General features: G+C 50.9%; 7 protein-coding genes across 7 annotated transcripts; 3 read left to right on the plus strand and 4 right to left on the minus strand.

The window, feature by feature from the left end:
• Nucleotides 1-2,669: 2,669 nt before the first annotated feature.
• On the plus strand, nt 2,670-4,732 carry MRS44_006826 (uncharacterized protein; the record flags this gene model as incomplete). The annotated part of the gene is made up of 2 exons (XM_065621892.1): nt 2,670-2,790; nt 2,838-4,732. The coding sequence occupies 2 exons, from the start codon at nt 2,670-2,672 to the stop codon at nt 4,730-4,732; spliced, it is 2,016 nt and encodes a 671-aa protein (XP_065477964.1).
• Nucleotides 4,733-5,070: 338 nt separating this feature from the next.
• MRS44_006827 (uncharacterized protein) lies at nt 5,071-7,016 on the minus strand (the record flags this gene model as incomplete). The annotated part of the gene is made up of 5 exons (XM_065621893.1): nt 5,071-5,457; nt 5,532-6,113; nt 6,170-6,277; nt 6,370-6,701; nt 6,905-7,016. 5 exons carry the CDS (start codon nt 7,014-7,016, stop codon nt 5,071-5,073), a joined length of 1,521 nt encoding a protein of 506 aa, XP_065477965.1.
• Nucleotides 7,017-8,425: 1,409 nt separating this feature from the next.
• On the minus strand, nt 8,426-10,259 carry MRS44_006828 (uncharacterized protein; the record flags this gene model as incomplete). The annotated part of the gene is made up of 2 exons (XM_065621894.1): nt 8,426-8,787; nt 8,840-10,259. 2 exons carry the CDS (start codon nt 10,257-10,259, stop codon nt 8,426-8,428), a joined length of 1,782 nt encoding a protein of 593 aa, XP_065477966.1.
• A 441-nt stretch (nt 10,260-10,700) lies between these two features.
• On the plus strand, nt 10,701-12,309 carry MRS44_006829 (uncharacterized protein; the record flags this gene model as incomplete). The annotated part of the gene is made up of 3 exons (XM_046268344.2): nt 10,701-10,811; nt 10,870-11,432; nt 11,481-12,309. The coding sequence occupies 3 exons, from the start codon at nt 10,701-10,703 to the stop codon at nt 12,307-12,309; spliced, it is 1,503 nt and encodes a 500-aa protein (XP_046139541.1).
• Nucleotides 12,310-13,002: 693 nt separating this feature from the next.
• Nucleotides 13,003-15,387, plus strand: MRS44_006830 (uncharacterized protein; the record flags this gene model as incomplete). The annotated part of the gene is made up of 4 exons (XM_065621895.1): nt 13,003-13,885; nt 13,971-14,395; nt 14,445-14,744; nt 15,055-15,387. 4 exons carry the CDS (start codon nt 13,003-13,005, stop codon nt 15,385-15,387), a joined length of 1,941 nt encoding a protein of 646 aa, XP_065477967.1.
• Nucleotides 15,388-15,710: 323 nt separating this feature from the next.
• Nucleotides 15,711-17,387, minus strand: MRS44_006831 (uncharacterized protein; the record flags this gene model as incomplete). The annotated part of the gene is made up of 4 exons (XM_046279266.2): nt 15,711-16,101; nt 16,154-16,588; nt 16,647-17,005; nt 17,058-17,387. 4 exons carry the CDS (start codon nt 17,385-17,387, stop codon nt 15,711-15,713), a joined length of 1,515 nt encoding a protein of 504 aa, XP_046139539.1.
• Nucleotides 17,388-18,091: 704 nt separating this feature from the next.
• Nucleotides 18,092-19,684, minus strand: MRS44_006832 (uncharacterized protein; the record flags this gene model as incomplete). Its single annotated transcript, XM_046279265.2, has 5 exons — nt 18,092-18,470; nt 18,523-18,921; nt 18,972-19,294; nt 19,345-19,366; nt 19,416-19,684. The coding sequence occupies 5 exons, from the start codon at nt 19,682-19,684 to the stop codon at nt 18,092-18,094; spliced, it is 1,392 nt and encodes a 463-aa protein (XP_046139538.1).
• Nucleotides 19,685-20,739: the final 1,055 nt, after the last annotated feature.

Here is a 20,739-nt window from a genome sequence, read left to right on the forward strand (position 1 = left end):
GAAACGGGGAAGAACGGGAATCGGCGAGGGAAGGCCGGGAGATGATAACCGGGGCCCGGCTCCGAATGGTCAAGCGGCGATGGCGTTATATTGCGTGATCGGGAGCCGCGTGGAGCACACAATACCCCTGCTTGTGCCGACTCAATGTCGGAAACACGTCCGTATCTTGCCTGTTTCAATTGAATCCGTGGGAATGGATAGGGTTTGGTGGCAATGGTCCAATTTGCGGGGGAACTGCAGACTGCCGAGGATCAACGCGGGGAAAGCTGTCACAAGAACCGGTCTTGGCACGCCGGACTCTAGACGCCTTCACTTGGACGGTACTAGCCTGGCACGTGTTCAAAAGTATATCAGGGACGACAACCATCGTCACATCGTTGTGATTGACTTCAGTACCATGCTGTACAACCTGCTACACTAACATAAAGAGGAAACCAATACCATCACTGCAGACTTAAGCTCAGCTTAGGTGTAGCGGATTCTGCTTTCCACGCGGATCTGTCTCAGGGATAGAGCATCAACCACGGTACCAGCAGGCAGACCAAGGTAATGAATGGCATCTCCATGAGACTTGATCTCATCCGTCACCAGCCTTGTTCTGATCGACAATGGTACCCGAGCGTCATGACTGCCGACAACGTGTTGCTATATCTGAATGATACGTCGTTTATTCAAGTCGAACTCCCGGGTTCCATGCCAAGTGATTGAGGTGTCATCCATTTTGTAGATAAAGGCGCAAGCCTGGTTCTTGTACCCGTACCATAGAATCATGGTGCGTAGCCGAGGTGTTCCAAGCGCAAATCTCCCCGCCGCATACAAGAGATTCGTGAGTCCCAGGTCCTTGTCTGCTGGGTCGACCAACCGCGATGTCAGCGCAAGGAACTCCAGGTTTTTCCACCTGGGTTGATGGCGACAAGCTTGGCTGGCATTGAAGAAGTCCTGCGCATCAACCATGAAAGAAGCCGAGAGATGTTCAAGCTCTAGGCTCGCGGCCACAAGCGCTTGGGCAGTTTGTGCGTTTGGTATTCTCTCTGAAACAACTGACCCTGGAAAAATGTCTTGGTTGGAGTCCTCGAAAAGTGTCAGGGTCTTGAGATTTCGTGGGAGATACCCAGAGATGACGGTGCTGAAAGCTGCAGCCTAGATGTCAGCCCCGTAGAGATGGTATCAATTAGGAACGCGTATTATTACCTGGATACCATTCGCTATCTTGGAACTCCTTATCAGTCATCCTCCAGGGCTCGTAATGGATATACTCGAGTGCAGGCAACGCGATAAGGAGCAGAGACAAGAGACCAGTGGTGAATTGGCGGCGGCATTGTCGACGAATGAGCAATCTTTTGACGACTCTTACTTGATCAAGAAACGGCACGAATTCACCCATCATGTCGTATACTTCTCTCATATCCCTTTCCTGCGGAGCCTCTCGGCCGTCGGGGGAGAAGCCGTGTCTGTCGTCGTCGAATGTACGAGGATCGCCGAAAGCTTCGTCCTCAGCTGGATCCCCAACGTAGTAGCCCTTGAAAAAGTGTTGCGAATCGCTCGGCGAGTATGCGTTGATCTCTAGCGTCAGCTCGCCCTCTGCCCACCTCCTCAACCGGCGAAAGAGGCCCATCAAAGACCTAGAAAAGGTCCGGTTGCTCCGAGAATGGTAGCTCCATTCATCCTCACCCAGGCAGTATCTGCATTTGTACTGTGAAAGTTTTATGCTGAGACAAATACGCTTGACCATGTGCTCTCTCCTTCCTGTCACATACTAATCAAGGAAGGATAGCTGTTCTATGCTGACGACGAGAGACTCAAACGTCTTCTTCTCGATGAGGGGTTGCCATTCCTTGGAAACTACCGCAAGGTGACACCGGGGAGAGTGTTGTGCGGCCTCCGTTATAATTTGCTCGCGGATCTCGGTGGGCAAAAGGAGGAACGTGGTAGGGGCGCTGGGGCTCTTGGGAGCTTCGTCGGCCATGGGAGCGATCTTGCCGATATCGATAGACTGTGGAATTTGATGTTTTCTGGTTTTGATGATGAAAAGACTTGGTTTGACGACGTGGAGGAATTCCATCAGGCAAGAAGAACAAGTCAGTGACTTGGGTCAGGTGCGAGACGGGATGGATTTGCATTCTACAACTACCCACCAAAATAAATCCCTTTGACATGTGATAGCCGATAGAAGGAAGCATTCCGTATTACGTTGAATATTTGTGTATACCTCCCTAGCGAATTGCCATCGGGTAGGGCCATGTTTCCAAAGGTCTTGACCGCTTATTGTTATTTCAAACCTCCGTGTTACCAATAGACAACCGGAGCAATTACCCAAAGGTAGGGGCCCCCCCGTTCTTGCACTATGGGAACCATTGGTTCTAATCGCTTCGTCACACTCCGTGAACGAAAACCCCTCAGAGCCTCGTCTGGCTTGGCGCATCAAGCTTGGCCTCTTATATCAATACCACAGCGCCACCTGTCAGGCCTCAGACCAACACAACAGAGGCTGTGCCGGGCCGTTGTGAAACAGCACTTTTGGTGGTTAAAATGGAAAGACAGGGACCCCTCGAACTGGTTTCAGACTTTTTTTCCTAGTCATCATCTTCAACTTGAAATAACCGCTCACCACGGCTAGCTACGACCTGCTCCCTTCCAAAGATCAAGGCCAGATGGCAACAGCAACGGATATGTCCAACCGCGGAGAAGACAACGAGAAGGTTCCTCGTACATTGAAGGATTGGGCGCCTTCATGGTTTTGGAGAGTTGGTGTTTCAATCCTATTGATCGCCATCCCAGTCGCATACGTTGGTAAGCTACAATGCCATTTTGGCCCAAACACAACTGACTTGGACAAGTACTGGTCGCTATGGTCGCGTATCTCAACAACAAGGAACAAAGTTCGTTTGGAGACGACGTACTTGAGGTTTTGCAAGTTGCCTCGACGCTGTGGCCCATCTCCTTTGCTGCTGTCGCCGGGCCGTGTCTCAAGACTCTTGCTCTCCATCGCGCCGAACAGGGCTCCTCTATAGCGTCTCTCGAATTTCTCTTGACCAGTCAGACTACCGCGGCCGCTTTCAAGAATCTCTTTACGGTACGGCACATTACTGCATGGTCCATTGGCATTGCATTAGTGTGGTGTCTCAGTCCTCTTGGAGGCCAAGCAGCCGTCAGGTCCTTGCACCTACAGCCGATCTCGACAGTCACAGAAGTTCCTGCCCTGTATTACTTGGGAAGCAACATATCGGATTTCAATCTCTTCTATAATGAATCTGGTGATGTTGGAGTATTTTCTGGACTCTCGACCAGGGGTTCATACATCGCCAACTTTAGAAGCGCCATCCTCGCATCGTTCTGCATGCCTGATACACTCGTCTCTCACGCCAATGGGTCAACTGATGGGTTTGACTCGGCTGTTGCCGCCCTAGGAGGACCGTCACAAGCCGCTCGAATGGGCCAACGAGACCTTTGGCGCAACGTGCGTATTCCATTCCTGGAGTTACTCCCAGGGTACGACCCTGATGATCCCTCGTCTTGGGTGTCAGTCCCATCTGACATGGTGGTCCCTTATGCTTCGCTTATTGGCATCCCCATTCGCGGTGGCTCGTTCAATCGAGCCGGCAACTCAACATTGACGGTCCATGCTCATTACCAAACCCTCTCCTGCAAGCGCATCCTCAATGCGACAGATTGGCTTGAAGATGGCTCTACAAAACTCTTTTATCACAACCAGCCATCCTCAGATCCTCGAGTGCCCCCGCAACACAGGCACCCCATTGAAAGCAACGGAGCATTCCCCAATCTGTTTCTGGATGTTGTGAACAATACGGGGGCCCGGGAACATATAACGAACTATCCATACCCGGCTGTCGACTTGGAACTGGAGTCTAAACTTGAGCTGGTCGTTGCGGGAAAATGCAACAGCGATGACTATAATGATATTTATTGGACATTTCAAATATGCGACATTAGCACCTCTTATGTGGACATTGGGGTCGCGTGCACGAGGTTCAACCCTTCGGACGATCTGAGCTGCCAGGCTGCGCGAGTTCGCAATAGCCCTGGCTTTCCCATCTCAGGAAATCTAACTGCCATCTCGAGCAGGCCCACAATGGGTGGTATCGTTTGGGAGTTGCCTTTTGCGACAGCAAACGATCACGTAGAGGAATCTAGTATGCTGGAAATGTATCTCCTCAACCCTACGGCCATCTTCGGGCACAAAGTTCTAGGAGTATCTACTGGGCGACCGGCTTGTTTTTCGAACGTGTCCTTGGATGTGTTTGGAGCGAGGATGGCTACTGCATTGAATACAGCTATCATGGCTATGTACAACTTGAGCGTCTTGACTGGAGGGGATGGTATCAGCTTGAAAGACTGGAACAGGATGTGGCATGACAGCACGGCAACTTGGACAGAGTTTGTTGAGAGCCGATATATCATGCACCAGGCATGGTTCTCTGTCTCACTCGCGTCGACCTTGGTGCTGTTTTGTCTCTCACTCGTCAACGTGGTCATCCGCTGCATCATCAAGGCACCTGACTTCTTGGAAGGCGTGGCTGGTCTCACCAGAGACTCCCAATACATCAGAGTTCCCCAAGAGGGTAGCGGGATGAGTGGCTCTGACAGGCTGCAGGTGATCAAGGGCACAAAGGTTAGAATTTGCGATGTTAATCCGGGCTCGGATGTTGGGAGGATTGCTTTGACTACGAATGTCGATAGCCCAAAGTTGGACTGGAGACGAACCTATAGCTAGGTCAGCGATTAAAACCATCCCAGCTCAGAAGGTGCGTTTAAAAGCAGCTACTCTCTCTCTCTCTCTTCCACGCATCCAACAGGTAGTTGCGTATTCACTGCAGAACATTATGCCACCCACTTTGTCACATGATCGAGGTGAATTTCATCGTTGGAGACGAGGGTTATTGGTTGCAAATGAACAAATAACTAAATAAATACAATATTCCTTCCTTACCGCAACACAGTGGCATTCCGCGCTGAAAAGCTTCCGTCCAGGTGTGTGGTTCGGATAACAATAACGGCAACTAATCAGCCCATGCACGCACATGTCTTGTAGTTCCTCACACTATCATCGGTTCAAGCAACCTCAGCCTGCTCAACAGTTGCCTTGTCGCCCCTCTCCGCCACACTCCGAAGCTGAGGTCGCAAGATATCTGCAGCCTCTGGCGAAAACTTCCGCGTCGGGACTTCGTGCTCAAAGAGAAGGTCCAGGTCAGTGTAGGTGAGTCCCTTCGTCTCGGGCAGACGGAACCAGGTCCAGACAAGAAACAATGCCGAGACACCAGCCCAGAAAAAACCGCCCTTGGCGCCCCAATTCCAGGCATTACGTCCAATGATCTGCGGCATCAGGGCATTCGTAATGAACCCCCCGGCATTGTACGATGCCCGAGCAATAGCCACCGTCTTTATCCGAAGCTGGCTGGATGGGGTCTCTGCAACAATGGTATAACAAGAAGGGCCGACCTGTTGGTTCTTCAGTCAGTTCTCCGGCCAAACGTATCCTCGCATATAGCGGTCATGATGCAGAATCGACTCACCGTTAACTGAAACACGAAGACCATGATCATGATGAGAACACCCACAGCCCAGGATGCACCCGAGTTCTTTCGGGAGGCAAGGCCAAGGAATCCGATGATCAGGAGAATGATGGTCATCCCAGCCAGGCCGGTAACATACATGGTACGGCGGCCAACATGAGTCATAACCCACCAAGCGATAATGCAGCCGGTGAGAGAGAGACCCATTTGTCCAAGGTTCATGGAGAAGCCATTGTCAGGATTCAGTCCAGCTTGGATCATAAACTGAATACCGTACCCAATGAATGGGGCACCGCAAAAGGCCTGCGTGGTCCACGTCATGGCTGCAATTTCGGTGCGACGCCGATCAGCACCGCGGAAACAATCCCAGTAGTGCCCGCCAGCGCCAGCAGTCTGCGCTTCGAATTGAATAGTCAGGCGCATCATTTCAAGGTGCGCTTCCATGTCGAAGTTGATATCGGGGCGGGGCGTCATCAGCTTCTCGACGGCAGCGCGGGCCTCGTCGGTGCGATCCTTGCGGATAAGCCACCAGGGGCTCTCGGGAGCGAAGAGCGTCGCTAGGATGATGGGGATCGGCCAGGCCTAAATACGTCAGCCCGATTCAACTCACCCACTGCCAAACTCAGCGTGAGACATACCCACTGGATCGCAAAGGGGATGCGGTAAGACCACTCGTCATGCCGGCGGATGAAACCGTTGAGGATGCCAACGGAGAGGAATTGGCCGATGACCCAGCACATGTTGATCTAGTTAAAGACGATCAGTCTCTATCCTTTGCGTGGATGTGACCAGGGCCTTGCCAACCCTGATCATATGCTCGACGACAGAAAACGCTTACCCAGGAGGTCATGTAGCCACGAAGCTTCAGAGGGCAGATGTCTGCGGCATAAGTGACCGCCAAAGTCTGGAAGATGCCCCAAGGAATGCCTTGCACTATGCCACCAGCCAGAAACATTGGCAGCCCGGTGGAGAAGAACGGGATGAAAATGGCCCCGATCATGGTAATCATGGCGATAATCATGGTTTTGCGGTACCCGAGCCACTCCGTGATAATGCCATTGATGAAAAGGCCGATGATAGAGCCGACCTGCGTCGAGTTAAGAATGATGGTCTGCCAACGAGCCGAGACAATGGGATTGCCATCGCTGTCAACATCATCTCCAAAACGTTCTAAAAAAGCAGGATAAGCCCAAAAGTTGGACATTAAGCTCGTATCATAGCCCTAAACACGAACGCCAACATTAGCTGCTATTTCCATTTGTGCTGGAACGAAGTGAGGGGAGAATGCACCTCCATAATGATGGCCAGCGAGATGAAGAAAGAAAAGATGACTGCCTTGGGCCAGAGTCTGAGGGAGTCCCTGACTGTCATACCACGTTCAGTACCGACTGCAATGTTTGCGTCGTCAAGGACCTGAGCCTCCATGGCGGAGGTCGGCTCGGTTTTGCCGGTCGGGCCTTGATTCTGATGATCAAGGGCTGTCATGGTGGGATACAAAAAAGAGTTCTGATGGATGGATGAGTATCTTGAAGAAGTCATTAGACAATGTGAAGCCAAAGATGAGCGCCTTTATAATGTTGCCAAGTCAGAGTCTTGGTATTCACTCATGGCCATCCCACAACAAACGTCGGCCTGGTGCGGGGACGAAGGAGCCACAAGCGGCGAAGCAATAACCCCATGGGGAAATACATCACCTAACCCCAGCTTGATCAAAGTTTTCACTCACCCTCACGTGAGGATGGGAGCCGACGGGAGCGGCATCAGACGGACGGACGACTTTGGCGTTTGTCGGTCCGACAAGTCTCGATGTGTCGCTCTGATGAGTCTCGCTAGTCTCATTCTCCGACCCTAGTCAGAGCTCCTTGCCTTAGAAGCGATGGTCTGGATCACCTCGCTTTGGGGCGGTTGGCTGAAGTTGGGCAGCCCCTGCTCCCTCCTCCCCACTCGCACCTTTCCATGTGTATTTGCAATGACTCGTACATCGGGGATCCAAGCCAATCCTGGCCAACCGCTGATCCCTCCTACCATAAATGCAACTGGGTGAGATCAGGCGAACACCAAAGCATCGGCATCAGCTGGTAGCGCTCTAGAAATGCATCTTGACGTTCTGGGGGAAAGAAAAGGAAGTAAAAGGGGCTCTTGAGAGCCTCAGCTTCAGGGGCACCTGGGCACTTGGCACTGTAAAACCTGCGGGCCTCGTATTTCTTGCCACGGCGGAACACCAATTGATCCTCTCAGTGTTCAAGGCTATTGTCAACGAGTGGTTATGCTGCAAAGGCCTTGCAGCTACTTGTAGACTTGGGCTACAGTAGTAAATACACTGAGTCCCGCACACATGTTGCCTCGTCAAAGGGGACAGCTAGGTTACCTATAAGGTATAGGGATTAGTAATATTATTTGGTGCACATGAGCCACAAGGTGTAGCGAGCGAGACATAGTTTGGTAATTCTCTCCGATAGGGCTACGATACGTAGTAAAAGCTCCTTGTGAGGAGGTAGAAGTATCCCCATCTTTTAACATTACAAATCCCTACACCCTATATCCAATGATGAAGGGGGCATGATCTCATCAGGAGGAACAAACTGAGCTGATTGTTGTCCTGTTCATGCTAGTTCCCGCATGGAGAAACAATCCAGTTCCACTACGAAAGGCGCTGATTTGCCACTTTCATGCCACGTTTTCGAGAATGGTCGACCAACAGTAACCCACCCTTCCATCGTCGGCAATGTCAGCTCATCCCCTTTACTTTTTTATCCACTGTTTGCTTCTTCGACCTACCGGTTGGTTGTACGGTCAGTTGCAATTGTTAACAGCCTGCATGTGGCGATTGGTTCACACGCAGTCGAGGATCAGAGCCGGTCTAACACGATGGAATAGCATGTTCAAGGTTAACTCTATGCCTCAAGACCATCCCAGATGACTCCTTGTACGTCCAGCGGAGCGATATCTGCCTCTTCCATGCCCTCAGCAAACAGCTGCAAGCTAATGTCCTCTATCGAGATTGGGTACAGACGACTGGTGACAACTGTTCGCTCGTTGAAAAATATTTCCAGCACGCTTTGATCATAGAAGATGTGCATTTGCAGCTCCTCCTCCATCTCTGTTCCAGTTGCTATATCTTTCAACACGAAGAGCGGGTGACGAGTAGAGTCAGGCGCAACATTGGCACCATTCACACTCCGTACTGAGGCCTTGTCGACAGTTATCCGTCCATCAGCCGCCTCAAAATACACGCGTGACATGTTGGTCATGTCATCTGTCCCGGTGTGAGCGGACATCCAAGGTGGCCAGGCTCGTTTCTTACTTACTTGATGAATGGAATATATTCAGCCCGGCAATCTTGCAATTGCCTTTCAAGGCCAAGGTGCACTTCAACTCCCACTGCTGGCTTCTCAGGCTTGTGATAGGGCTTACCCAGTGCCGGAGATCTTTCAGAGCTGTGAGGTCTGCTGTTCCGAACCGCGTTTGACAAGCCCGCATTCTGAGCCTCTCAAGATTTGGATGAGGAGACACGCCTAGGGTATGTAGTGTGAAGGTGCCGCCATGGTTAGGCGTAACCGCAAAAGCGCCCATGTTTGACAAGTCGCCATGCCGGCTGCCTGTTACGTTTGCCAAGCTTGAACATGTCAGTACTCGGGGCAAAGACAAGCAGCCTGACCATTTTTGTTGATGTCGAGCTGCATCCGGGAGACTCTCTTCAGGGATCCATCCCATCATGACTTGTTGACGAATCTTCGGGTCCCAAAATGAATTTGCCGCGTAAAATGTGCCAAAGTCAAGACGTCCACCACATTCCCACTGCATCTCAGCCGACCCAGCATTGTCAATTCTGAGAGGCCCAGACATCCAACCCTGTGTTTTGATGCAGGCGGAAGAAGCGTCGGTTGTTGTGCCCCCTGTTCGGACACCTTCACAGGACATGATCAAGAATTCTCTAGAGCACCCATCAGGATCTTCAAGAGACATGAAGTTACTGCATTCGAAGTTGATTCCCATGTCAAAATCTGCTCCCGAGGGGCGGAAACTCCTGCCGATGTTAATCAAGGGGCCGATACAACGCCAGTCCGTCAGGTCGCCAAAGTTCACAGCATAAAGCCATGTTGTTGGTGTCTTGTGCCGAATGCCACCAGAGATCAAGCCGTACACTTGGTGGGGGGGTAATCCAAGGGCCCGACTCATCCCAGGCCATCGTGCAACGTAGGGATCCCGCCATGATATCGCAGACCCGTCGCTTGGTGGTCCTGGTAAAATCGGGTTTCCCTCAAATTTATTCCAGCTGAACCCGCCATCGTCGGAAGTTGCCAAGCTCAAGGTCTCGCACCCATAGCTGTACGGCAAAGTATAATGGATAGGCGTCTTGCTCGTGGAGGTATAGATGATGGTCAAATTTCCGTTGGCTTCACCGTCCAAATCGGTCGGGAAGAGACCGCCGGTAAAGACACCCTCACGATCATACGCCCTGTCAGGCTCAAGGACCGGGTGGTCGAAGACTTTCCAATACACCATGTCGTCAGAAACGGCATGTCCCCAAGACATATTGCCCCAGTCGTTGCCCAAAGGATTCCATTGGAAGAAAGCGTGATACTGACGTCTATGGGCGTCATAGTTGAGCCCACATGGGTCGTTCATCCACCCGTGAACGGCTAGAAGGTGGTATTTGGGCCTCCACCGTGAGAATGTGTCAGATTTTGCTTCGTCGGCCGAGGGCTGAGCGCGTGGAACTGTCATGGTGGAAGAGCGGTGGTCCAAGGCAAGGAATGAGTTGCACGATGGGGGAAGAGGAAGGAAATCTGAGGACTTTATCAACACTCGTGCATCTTTGAGCTCCCTCCTCAGGATGTAGAGATTACTCTGATGTCGGACCGACAGCTGGTCGATCGCACCTGGATTAGGAGTAAATAAAGCTTTTGTGGAGTGGAGGGAGCTTTCAATGCGTGCGTCCTTATTCCTGCAACAGACCGGCTACCATATGCATCTTTCTGAGCTTGACATCTCTCAATATGGTGGTGTGGGAGCCCCCCATTTGAGGCTTGGTGAGCATGGCCTGGGGCAGTCGGGCCGACTGATGCTGTCAGGTAAAGGCCTCCCCGCCCGCCCCCAAAAGCTCCCTCGCAAGCTGACTCTCTCCGACCTCATCACATCAGCCGGGTTGTCATCACGCGTTGCACCATGTATCGTTACTCAATAACCATCTGCCGGGTGGCTGGTTATGTCGCCACCCTTTTCAGCCTTGCTGGTGCTCTGGATAACGGTCTCGCACGAACCCCTCAAATGGGCTGGGTATGTCGTCGCCACGCTGGTTGACTTATTGATCTTGTGCGCTCATGTTGGAAGATAGAACAACTGGAATTCCTTGGGCTGCGATGTCTCGGAAGGCCTTCTTCTCAACACTTCTAAACGACTGGTAGATCTGGGCCTTAGAGATCTGGGCTATCAGTATGTGGTCTTGGATGATTGCTGGTCCGGCGGAAGAGGTGAGGACGGCTTCCAATTTCCGGACATGATCAAATTCCCAAACGGCCTGAAACTCGTGTCGGACGAGATTCACGGCTTAGGACTCAGATTCGGTATCTACTCAAGTGCTGGCGAACTCACGTGTGCCCGATATCCTGGATCACTGGACTGGGAGCAAAACGATGCCAGGTCGTTTGCTTCTTGGGGCGTAGACTACCTCAAATATGACAACTGCTACTCGCGAGGCAGATACGGAACCCCGGAAGCATCATTCAAACGATTCGAGGCAATGCAATTGGCTCTAAATAACACCGGAAGACCCGTCCTTTACTCCCTTTGCAGCTGGGGAGAGGATTACGTGTATTTCTGGGGAGCCTCAGTGGCCAACTCGTGGCGCGTGACAGGCGACATCTACGACTCCTTCTCCAGGCCAGACGCTCTTTGCTCGTAAGCAGATTCACCACATCATGTCTTTGAGGTACTGACGCGGAAAAGGTGTCATGACCCAAGCCAGCCAGCCTGTACTTCATTTGGAGCTCATTGCTCCGTCCTTTACATCCTTAATCGGGTTGCTGCCTATGCCGATCGCGCTCAGCCAGGGGCTTGGAACGATCTTGACATGCTTGAGGTAGGCCTCGGTGGGATGACAGACGATGAGTACAAGGCACATTTCACCATGTGGGCACTTCTCAAGTCTCCCCTCCTGATCGGTGCTGATCTCCGCACTCTATCCCCTTCGGCCCTCACCATTCTCAACAACCCTGCTATAATCGCAATCAACCAAGATCCAGCTGGACGGTCAGCTCACAGGGTCCATATTGATTACGCCGTCAAGAAGGACAAATATGGTATTGGAGAAACCCAGGTCTGGAGCGGGCCCTTGGCTGCCGGTGATCAAGTTGTCGCGTTTCTCAATGCTGCCGATGAGGACATTCACATGGCGTGCTCGCTCGAGGAAATCTTTGTTTCAGATGGCCCGGGCGGCTCAGCGCCGCAGGCGCAACACGAATGGGATGTCTTTGACCTTTGGGCGAATCGAATGCACGATGGTGTCGCAGCAGCCCTGCTGGGCGCGAGTTCCGACGGCAAGCCTGAAGCTGCAGTGGAAGCCATGAAACAGGCAAACTGGTACAATTCGACGACGCTTCCCTATGCTGACGGCCTTCGCCTGGGGGATGAAAGGCTGCTCGGGAAAAAGATTGGAAGCGTCAAGGCACGGGGTGAGCTGCAAGCAATGGTACCTCGTCACGGCGTGGCGGCATTCAGGTTAAGGAGCCAGTCACCCAATCTGAAGAGATACCAGGTTCGCAGAGACGAGTTATGAGTTTCAAGTAGCTCCGGTGGAAACGTGCTGGATGAGTTCTTCCTCGCCGAGCTCTCTGAAGATCGTTCCTAGGATGTCTAACATCCTAGATAATGTTTCCGTCTTGCTCAATACCACGTACCTGGTGGAGATGAGTTTACTGGCCTGCAGATTTCAGGCCTTGTAGTTAGTTGTCGGCTTTTACGGTCAAAAGAACGGCCTTTCGGGTGATTGAAACTCACTTCCGCACTACATTTAGAATTTCTTGTGATTGGCATGTCATTTGACCTACGTTTTACGCTGTTATCGCTGTGGTGGAGTCCTGGTGGTGTAAAATGATCTTTTCGACCGTTCCGGAGACAAGCCCTCGATCCGCTTTTACTCCCCCGTGGGGATCGTTTAGTGGCGGTTCCAATGCAGAACCCGAACATTACCCCATTGGGGATAACCCCGGGTTTGCTCTGAACTTCAAGTTCAGCCTCATGGTGTGATTAGCCAGGTAATACTTGCATCGGGCCGACAGTGGCGTTTTTCGGCGTGTCTACCGTCGACTTATGATTCTAACCTAGGCGAAGTGAGTAGGGCAGGTGATCCAATTGATATTTTGCCGCTTTTGTGGAGAACCAGGCGCCCAGCAGAGCCGCAGTAATCTGCCGGACTTCATCTCCTCCCAACTGACAATCACTCCCCACGGAACTGCAACTGCAACTCAACATGGCCGGCAACCAGGAGAAGCCTGGCCAGGCATGTGACAGCTGCCGGTTCCGCAAGGTCAAGTGCGATCGCGGGCAGCCATGCAAGAACTGTCACGCCGGGGACCTGCGGTGCCAGTACCTGCACAGCATCCGCCGCAAGGGTCCCAAGGAGGGCCAGGGACGCAGGCAGTCTCAGCTACGGCGGGGGCTGGTCGATTTTGGCAAGAGTTCCTTTCCGGTCACGACCCGGAACGCGGCGCCGCTCCAGCGCCGGGGGGGCAGCAGCCGTAGTCCGGAGAGTCATCCACCGACACCGACACGGGTCATCACCCAGCATGACACCCTCAACACGGCGTCCCCCCTAATTGATCAGCTGCCGGAGAGAGCGGGACAAAGCAGGTTGCTATCTGTCTCGCTCATCGCCCACATCCACCTCTTCCTCAATGCCCTATTCCCCATCATGCCCGTTATCGACGGCGTTGAGCTCCTCGCTGACGCAGCCAGGCTAGAAGAGCTAGCCCCCTCACGATACGCACTCATTCTTGCGCTCTGCGCCGCCACTAGGATGCAGTTCCGTATGGATAATGCCCCAGTTGGCGAAGAAGGACCAGAAGTAAATGTCCCACTGGAGCCGCAGTTGACGGGCGACATGCTCATCCGCCTTGCCGAGACATCGCTCCGCCAGTACAACGTCATAGACGACTCGACTCTCGACTCCACACTGACTTCCTTTTTTCCTCTTTGCAAGCTACGGAAGCCTGAACAACTCTCGGCATGCGTGGTTCTACCTCAACCAGAGCATCTCGCTTGCTCAGTCGCTAGATATTACCCGCGAAACGGGGTACCACGATCTACCCCATATCGAACGGGAAAAGAGACGGCGCGTCTTCTGGCTGCTCTTTGTCACAGAACGGTAACGCCCCTGATACGCCAGGCTTATCCGATAGCTGACCAACAGAACCTTTGCCCTCCAACACCGCCGCTCAGTTATGCTCCGCAGCTCCATCACAAAGCCAGGGATCATCGATTCGGACTGCCCCATCGTCATGAACGACTTCATCAACCATATCCGCCTCTTCGAGTCTCTCCCCTCGTCGCTCTATGAGTGGCAGAGCACCAGTGACAGCGACCCGCTTGAGCACCTGTCGCTCGTGTATACTATTAACGATAGTCTATGCACCGTCCAGGCCGACCAGAGCGTCATCCCGAGCCAGCGCTTCGACACAGTCATCACGCAACAGTGGTTGAGGATATCCATGTGGCGCCTCGCGGTCGGGAAGAAGCCGTTGCCGTCGGTGTACGACTTCGGGTTGCTATTCCCCCCGAGTCTGCCGATCGACGCGGGCAAGATTATTATGTCGGCGCTTGGATCTGTGGGCCCAAAATCAAAGGATTGTCATGGAATTGGAATGGTGAGTGAGACCTTGTCACTATTGAGTTAACTTGAGTGACACATTCTAGGAACAAAAGCTCTTTGACGTTGGCGTTAGTCTTGCAGATAGCGCTATGCTACCGAGCTGGAGCTCCTCATCGTTCGAAATCGGCCCTCGGGATCTGCTCTGCGTAGTCATAGAGGCCCTATCTACCGCCCGGGGATGTCAATCCCATCTCTTGCCTACACTGCTAGGATACTCTGAAAGCGTCCTGGGAGTCACAGACCCGTCCCCCCATATCGACTTCATATTGGAAATGCCACAGGAGACAGAAACAGCCATCCAAACTGCTATTGTTGAGGATGTGTCAGAAGAGTTTAACGAGCAGGTTAACTCCTCAACCTGGCTTTCTGGAGATGAATTAGACTTATTAGATATGAGCACACCTCTAGGGACTTGGGATGATATAGAACTATAAGGTAATTAAATTACTAAATATAAGTTATAGTAATACTTAAAAAGAATTACCTTAGGTATTATTAAGTTAAGCTTATTATAAAGTTAAATAAAAGTAAAATTAATATTAATTTTAAAAAGATGTTTAAAAAATTATATATTATTTAATTTTATTATCAAAATTATTATTAAATTAACTATTATTTCGGCCCGAGATCCAAGACGTTTCACTACAACGCTAGATAGGTATGTCAAAGTCCAACTGGTCGTTCAAGAGGGTCTTTCGCTCGGTGCTACTAACGCCAGCCAGAGAACCCAATGGACTTGCCCAGCCTGAGCAGTCTACTGAGGAATTGCTGGCCCAGTCGCTGGACGAGCTACCTTTGACACCATCCGAGCATAACGAAGATATACGAATTGGAGACATAATTGACGCCTCACTCAAAGAGCAGGTCCACAACCAAGACTTGGACTTTTCAAACGACCCTTCGGTTCGCCTTTGGAACAAGGCGTACAACTCGATCAGGCGGAGGAACTTCGATCTCGTCAAGACTTTCAAAGAAGTCCTATCGTAGCACATAACTGGAGGTTCGGTATCCGCACAATGCCGTTCCTATTAATTCATAAAATTATCCGTGTTAATAATAGACAAAGATGTTTAATCGCCTAGACAGACTCGTCTTCAAGGACAAGATACCAGCCTATACATACAAATGCCGATTTAACTATTCCTTACTCCAGGGATATTATCCGTCCAGACGCCGAAAACGGCAGTTGCTCGGATTTCAGCACTTCATATAGATGTCAGAATCGCAAACCAGACTGACCACAACGTGCAAAATGTGATATAATCAACGACGATGGCTTTAAAGTCTATATACAGGAATGCCAACTATGCTTATAGGGCAGCGGGATCAGTAGGTGTTTTAGCTGGTTTCGGTGCAGGAAGTTCCATTCCCATCAATCCAATTATCGTGAGCTGTGAGTTGTCCCTGGGAGGTATGTGTATCGTATTATTGGAGGGATCCCGTTCGATCTGCTCGAAGCCGACCATTGAGTCGGTGGATCGTGGTCCTACAGATAGTCCGAACAAACTGGCTGTCCCTCCGCGGTCTTGGCATTTGTTTATTCCTTGATCAATCTTTTCAAAGGTATTTTCGTCTAATGTCATAGTGACCGAGACCTGGTAGCCTAGAAACACATGCGTGACTAGAACAAGGGGTTGGTAGAGATCGTCTGGTGCTTCGGCTCGTAATCTAGGATATCTGGTGGTTATGTCTGGGATGTCCCTGTACACGTAAGCTAACAGTCATATTGGCAGTGTGTTCGGATGGCACCTACCATGATTGATCAGGGCCAAGAGTGAAGACGGCGGCATCTGATGCCTGGATCGTGACCTCTACCGATGTTCTCTTGTCCTCTAAACCAACTTGTAAGTTGGGCTGGTTTGTTGGTGTTGAAGCCTCGTGTGTGTGAGCCGTGAAAAGAGGCACACGGGCGAGAATCTCTTCATGTTTCGCAAGTGAGATTTTAGAGAATCCGAGATCATTCCAATCAGCAGGTTTGGCGGGGGAGATGGAGCTGGATCGAACGGTAATTTCCAACGGTTTGTTATTGCCGTTCTTGGCGTTTAGAACCCAACTTAAAGCCTCCTCAGAGAATTTGTCGTCGATGTTGTACCTGGGTTGATACGTGATATCCAATGGAGCGGGCGGCGTCCCTGATCCAACGATTGCGTCGTGGGTTACTTGAGCTGTAGAAGTAGGCATGTTGTACCTTGGCTTGGTCAGCATCCCCCAGTAAAACAAAAAGTCTTGGATGAATGGTTGCGTACGGCTTGTTTAAGGAGTTGGGTACAAACGCTTGATCCAACTGCACTCTGTCATTCCACAGTGAAGCAGTCTGAGGGCCATAATATTCCAAATGCGCTTCATAAGCCTCTTGCGATGCTGCGTCCTTGCGGAGTGATGCTAGCTGGTATGATGGATAGAACGTCTTGGCCCAGCTATTGAATAGAGCTTGAGACTCAGCAGTGGTAGAAGCTCCGGTTTGAGGTTTTATATACGTTGGATCCGCGAGATACGCTCCGTAAGCTTGATGACGACACTTGATGAAATCATTCGTGGCTTCAGTGAGCTGCTCCTTTGTCTTCTCGAGCCTAGCCAAGGTGTCTGCATTTTGTCTGCCTGGTGGCTTTTCTGTCGTTAGTAGAGATCAGAAACTTATGGACATGTCATGTTATTACTGTTGTCACAAATTGAAGGTATCTGCGGAGACGTTGAGAATAGCTAAGTCGGGGAAGAAAGATTGGGCTATCCGGGGGTAACAGGAGATCGCCGAGACGGAGAAGGTCATTGTTGACAATAGACTGGTCAACTGCCCTGCCGATTGTGACTCCAAAACTGGTCAGAGGTGCCGTGTAGATACGGTAGCCATCTGGTTGCTCTGAAAAGGGAAAGTAATCGGATATGGCGCGTAAATATGCGTGCCAAAGCTCAGCATCCGCGGCGTTGACACCAGGCTTTGCGGTCGACATATCGACCTGTTCGACAGATGATGGGTTCAGTACAGACATAATTCTTGATGAGTAACAAATTCATGTTCGTCCTATCCAACCTTTTTAAACATTAATAGGGGTTTGGTGTCCAAGTTGAATGGAATGGTTAGAATTACGGCAACCCCGCTTTAGAAGCCACTAGAACCGTAAATTTATGTCGAGTAACTAAAGAGAGACATGATCAGAGAGAGGTATGCGCCCCAATAAAGTTTACCTGTTTTGCATGCAAAGGAGGATCTGGAGAGTTGTAAGGGCTTAGAAGAACGATTCTCTACCGAAAAGTAGGAAGAGGCATATAAGCAAGTTTCCACTCTTAATTCCCAACACATCAAGGCTGGTAAACTGGTCATTATGTGACTATTGGGTCATAATATTCGAAATGTAGAGACACCATTGTTTATAACAGTTCAAAGATAATCTTGTAAGGCAGTAAGAGAAACAAGAGTACTAATTACGTATTTAGTAAGAGGCCGCAAGGTGATTACAAGACTCATTTGAGGCGAGATCTAGGCAGCACACTGATAAAGGAATGACTAGGTGAGTTTCTGACTACAGATAAAGGAGTGACTATGGGTGAGTAAATAACTATGGATGAGCGACCAATTTCGACCAAGTTTCCAAGCAGCACTCTGAAATATTGGTCCTGATAAGTCCTCCTCAACATTTGCTTCCTTCACGCCACGTAGAGTAGGACCCTAGGGAGTGTCTTGCCCAAGAAGCATCTAGTTCAATGCTGTTCCTGGAAGCGGGATCGCTTGGCCAAAGGCAGCCAACAGTGTGGGATAAGCATTGTCTGCCGGGGGGATGACGAGAGAAGTGCCGGAGCTGGCCCTCTTCACCTGTTCGAAAGTCGTGGTAGAAGTCTGCGACGAGCTAGCCGAACCTCCGAGGCCAATGTTGAAGCCAAAAATGGATGCGCTACCGCCGGTTGATTGCGCCTTCTCGAGGTAGTTGTTGATCATGCTGGAGGCGCTAGACGAGAGGTTCACTTGCATACCGACACCATACGCGAGGACGGCTTGGTTGATAAATGCCATGGGCTTGGAAAGGTTGGGGTCGGCGTTGGCCACGAGGGGCATGCCGGCAAGCTGGCCAGGGTTCCTAATTCAAATCAGCTGTTTTCTTCTCCAGTATCTCGGTGCGATAGACGTACCATTTGCTTCCGGGAGTGATATTGAACGAGCCAAGGTCGGTAGCTGTGATGGTGACCTCCAGGTCTGAACCCAACTCCTCTGCGGAGAGGTTCTTGGTAACAACCGTGTTGTTCTCGGTGAAGGTTGCGCTGAAGAAGATGCAGTACGACCCGGTGACCTGGACACTATTGTTGGAGTAGCCCAGCTCTGACCAAGACGAGTTCGCGGCGTCACTCGCCGTGAACGTGAATGTCTTGGGGCTCTTCTTGTTCTGAGGGAACGTGGCGATCCAACTGTCGACCAGCTGGGGATACTGGGCATCAATTTGATACGTGGGGTTGCAGAGGGTAGCATTGGCTGTTCCAGCTTGGCCGGCAGCGATCTGATCAGCCGATGCAGGGGAACAATCCATGTTGAAGCTATTGACGTTAGAACTGACCATAGCACGTTTAGTCATTGATATGCTCACCCTGGAACTAGTGACAGGCTACCGGCAGTGGTGAGGGCGCTCTGATATTGGCCTACAATGGCAGCCATTGGGCCGCTCATAGCTGCTGAAGCCGCAGCCAAGTTAGCCGAGGCAGCAGCGTTGGCATTCTGAGCCGCTGCAAGCTGTGGATAGTTTTGAACAACCCAAACAGAGAATGGGAGAGTCGTCAATTGGGCCGTCACTTCTGCTTTGTAAGCCCCCTGCGCCGCAATCTTTGTGTTGGTGTAGAAGGTCTGAGCTGCCTGTGCCTTTATTTGCGCATCATTGTATCGAACCTGTGCGCCTGTGTTGTTGTCCGCATGCTGATGGCCTGAGTTAGATCATGTACGACTTGTGTGAGAGCAAGACCTACGAGTTCAACAGAGTTGGCATAGCTATTTGCGTCATTAGCATCTTATTCCAAGTTCCAAAACGACAACTTACGAGACCATTCGTTGGAAATAGCTTTGGCGGCTTGGTAGGAATACTGGTTGGTCAAGATCCAGAAGCGTGTCACCAGTGGTAAAGACACCATTGTTCTGGATGGCAACATTGATGTTCTTGCCAGCGGCAATGCCTGCAGCTGAAAGAGGCGCAATGTAGAAGCGGTTGTTGGGACCGATGCTGCTAGACTGAGAGACGGCATTCTTGAGTTGGACGCCGTAAGCCAGCCAAAGATCGGCATCGGCCTGCTGGACATCAGAAGAAGACATGTTGAAGGTTGAGAAGGTTGATTGAAAGATGACTGAAAGGGGATTGAATTGTAGTGTTGAGGTTGAAGATATCTTGGGCTTGTATTGAGCAAAGCGGGCCCTTTATACACGTTTAGAGAGACACAAAAGAATTGAAGGTAACGTTCTGCAAACGACACAAGAGAGCTGTCAACACACTGATGTCGTACGATGGCTTACTGGTGCCAGAAGGTTTGTCCGAGTCAAAAACGCTGCATGAGGCCAGCATCAGAGCAACGCCAGAAGTTTGTCATTGGGTGCTAAACGACGCCTTCTTTGCAGTTCTTGTCGGTGAATGTGAATACGACATCTCGACAAATCAAAATGTTCCAAGAGCTGAGTGGATGGAAGCTTAGAGCTCAAAACAGAAGTAGGTTGTGAGCATGTTTCAGTGATTGCTGTCATCCATGACGTCTCCGTCAGCCACGATATCAAAGAAATACAATGTTTTAGTTATCTGGTTTTCCAAACATGGTAAACAACAGTACCATGCAGTTCTAGGCCGTTCTCTTGAGCCGCCATTCTAGTCTTGGAGACAAGGCTTGACTATCCCGATGCAAGGGAGAAGGGCTCACCTACCTAGGATAGTCTAACTTGCGGGGAAGGTTGCATTGCAGATTGCGGGGGAGTGACATGATCTAGAACATCCAGCATGTATAGATTGAATAGCATGTGCTTGTTCTTGGCTCCTCAGCGAGTCACATCTCTTGCCATTGCCCGCCTACATATGCAGCTGAATGAACTGCATGCCTAAACTCGGCTCTTACTTCCGCGACCATCCCTGTCATACGATAGTAGGTAGGCTTGTCACATATCTCAATCTGCCGACATGTCTACGCCTCCTCTCACTCTTTTTGACAGGTTTCTCACTACCCCGCACTTCGTTATTACGACTGTAGTCCATCAGAGATTGACAGATCTTCATTGAAAATTACCAAGGCAAACGTCAGTGGTTTGCTGCATGTCTTTGTTTATATCGATAGTTCCTTAGCCTAGACATTATGTTGATGGGCGATGCAGCAGCGTCAGCTCTCGGT

The sequence above is a fragment of the Fusarium solani genome, assembly GCF_023522795.1.
Source record: "Fusarium solani strain SB1 chromosome Unknown bctg00000003_1, whole genome shotgun sequence".
Taxonomy (NCBI): domain Eukaryota; kingdom Fungi; phylum Ascomycota; class Sordariomycetes; order Hypocreales; family Nectriaceae; genus Fusarium; species Fusarium solani.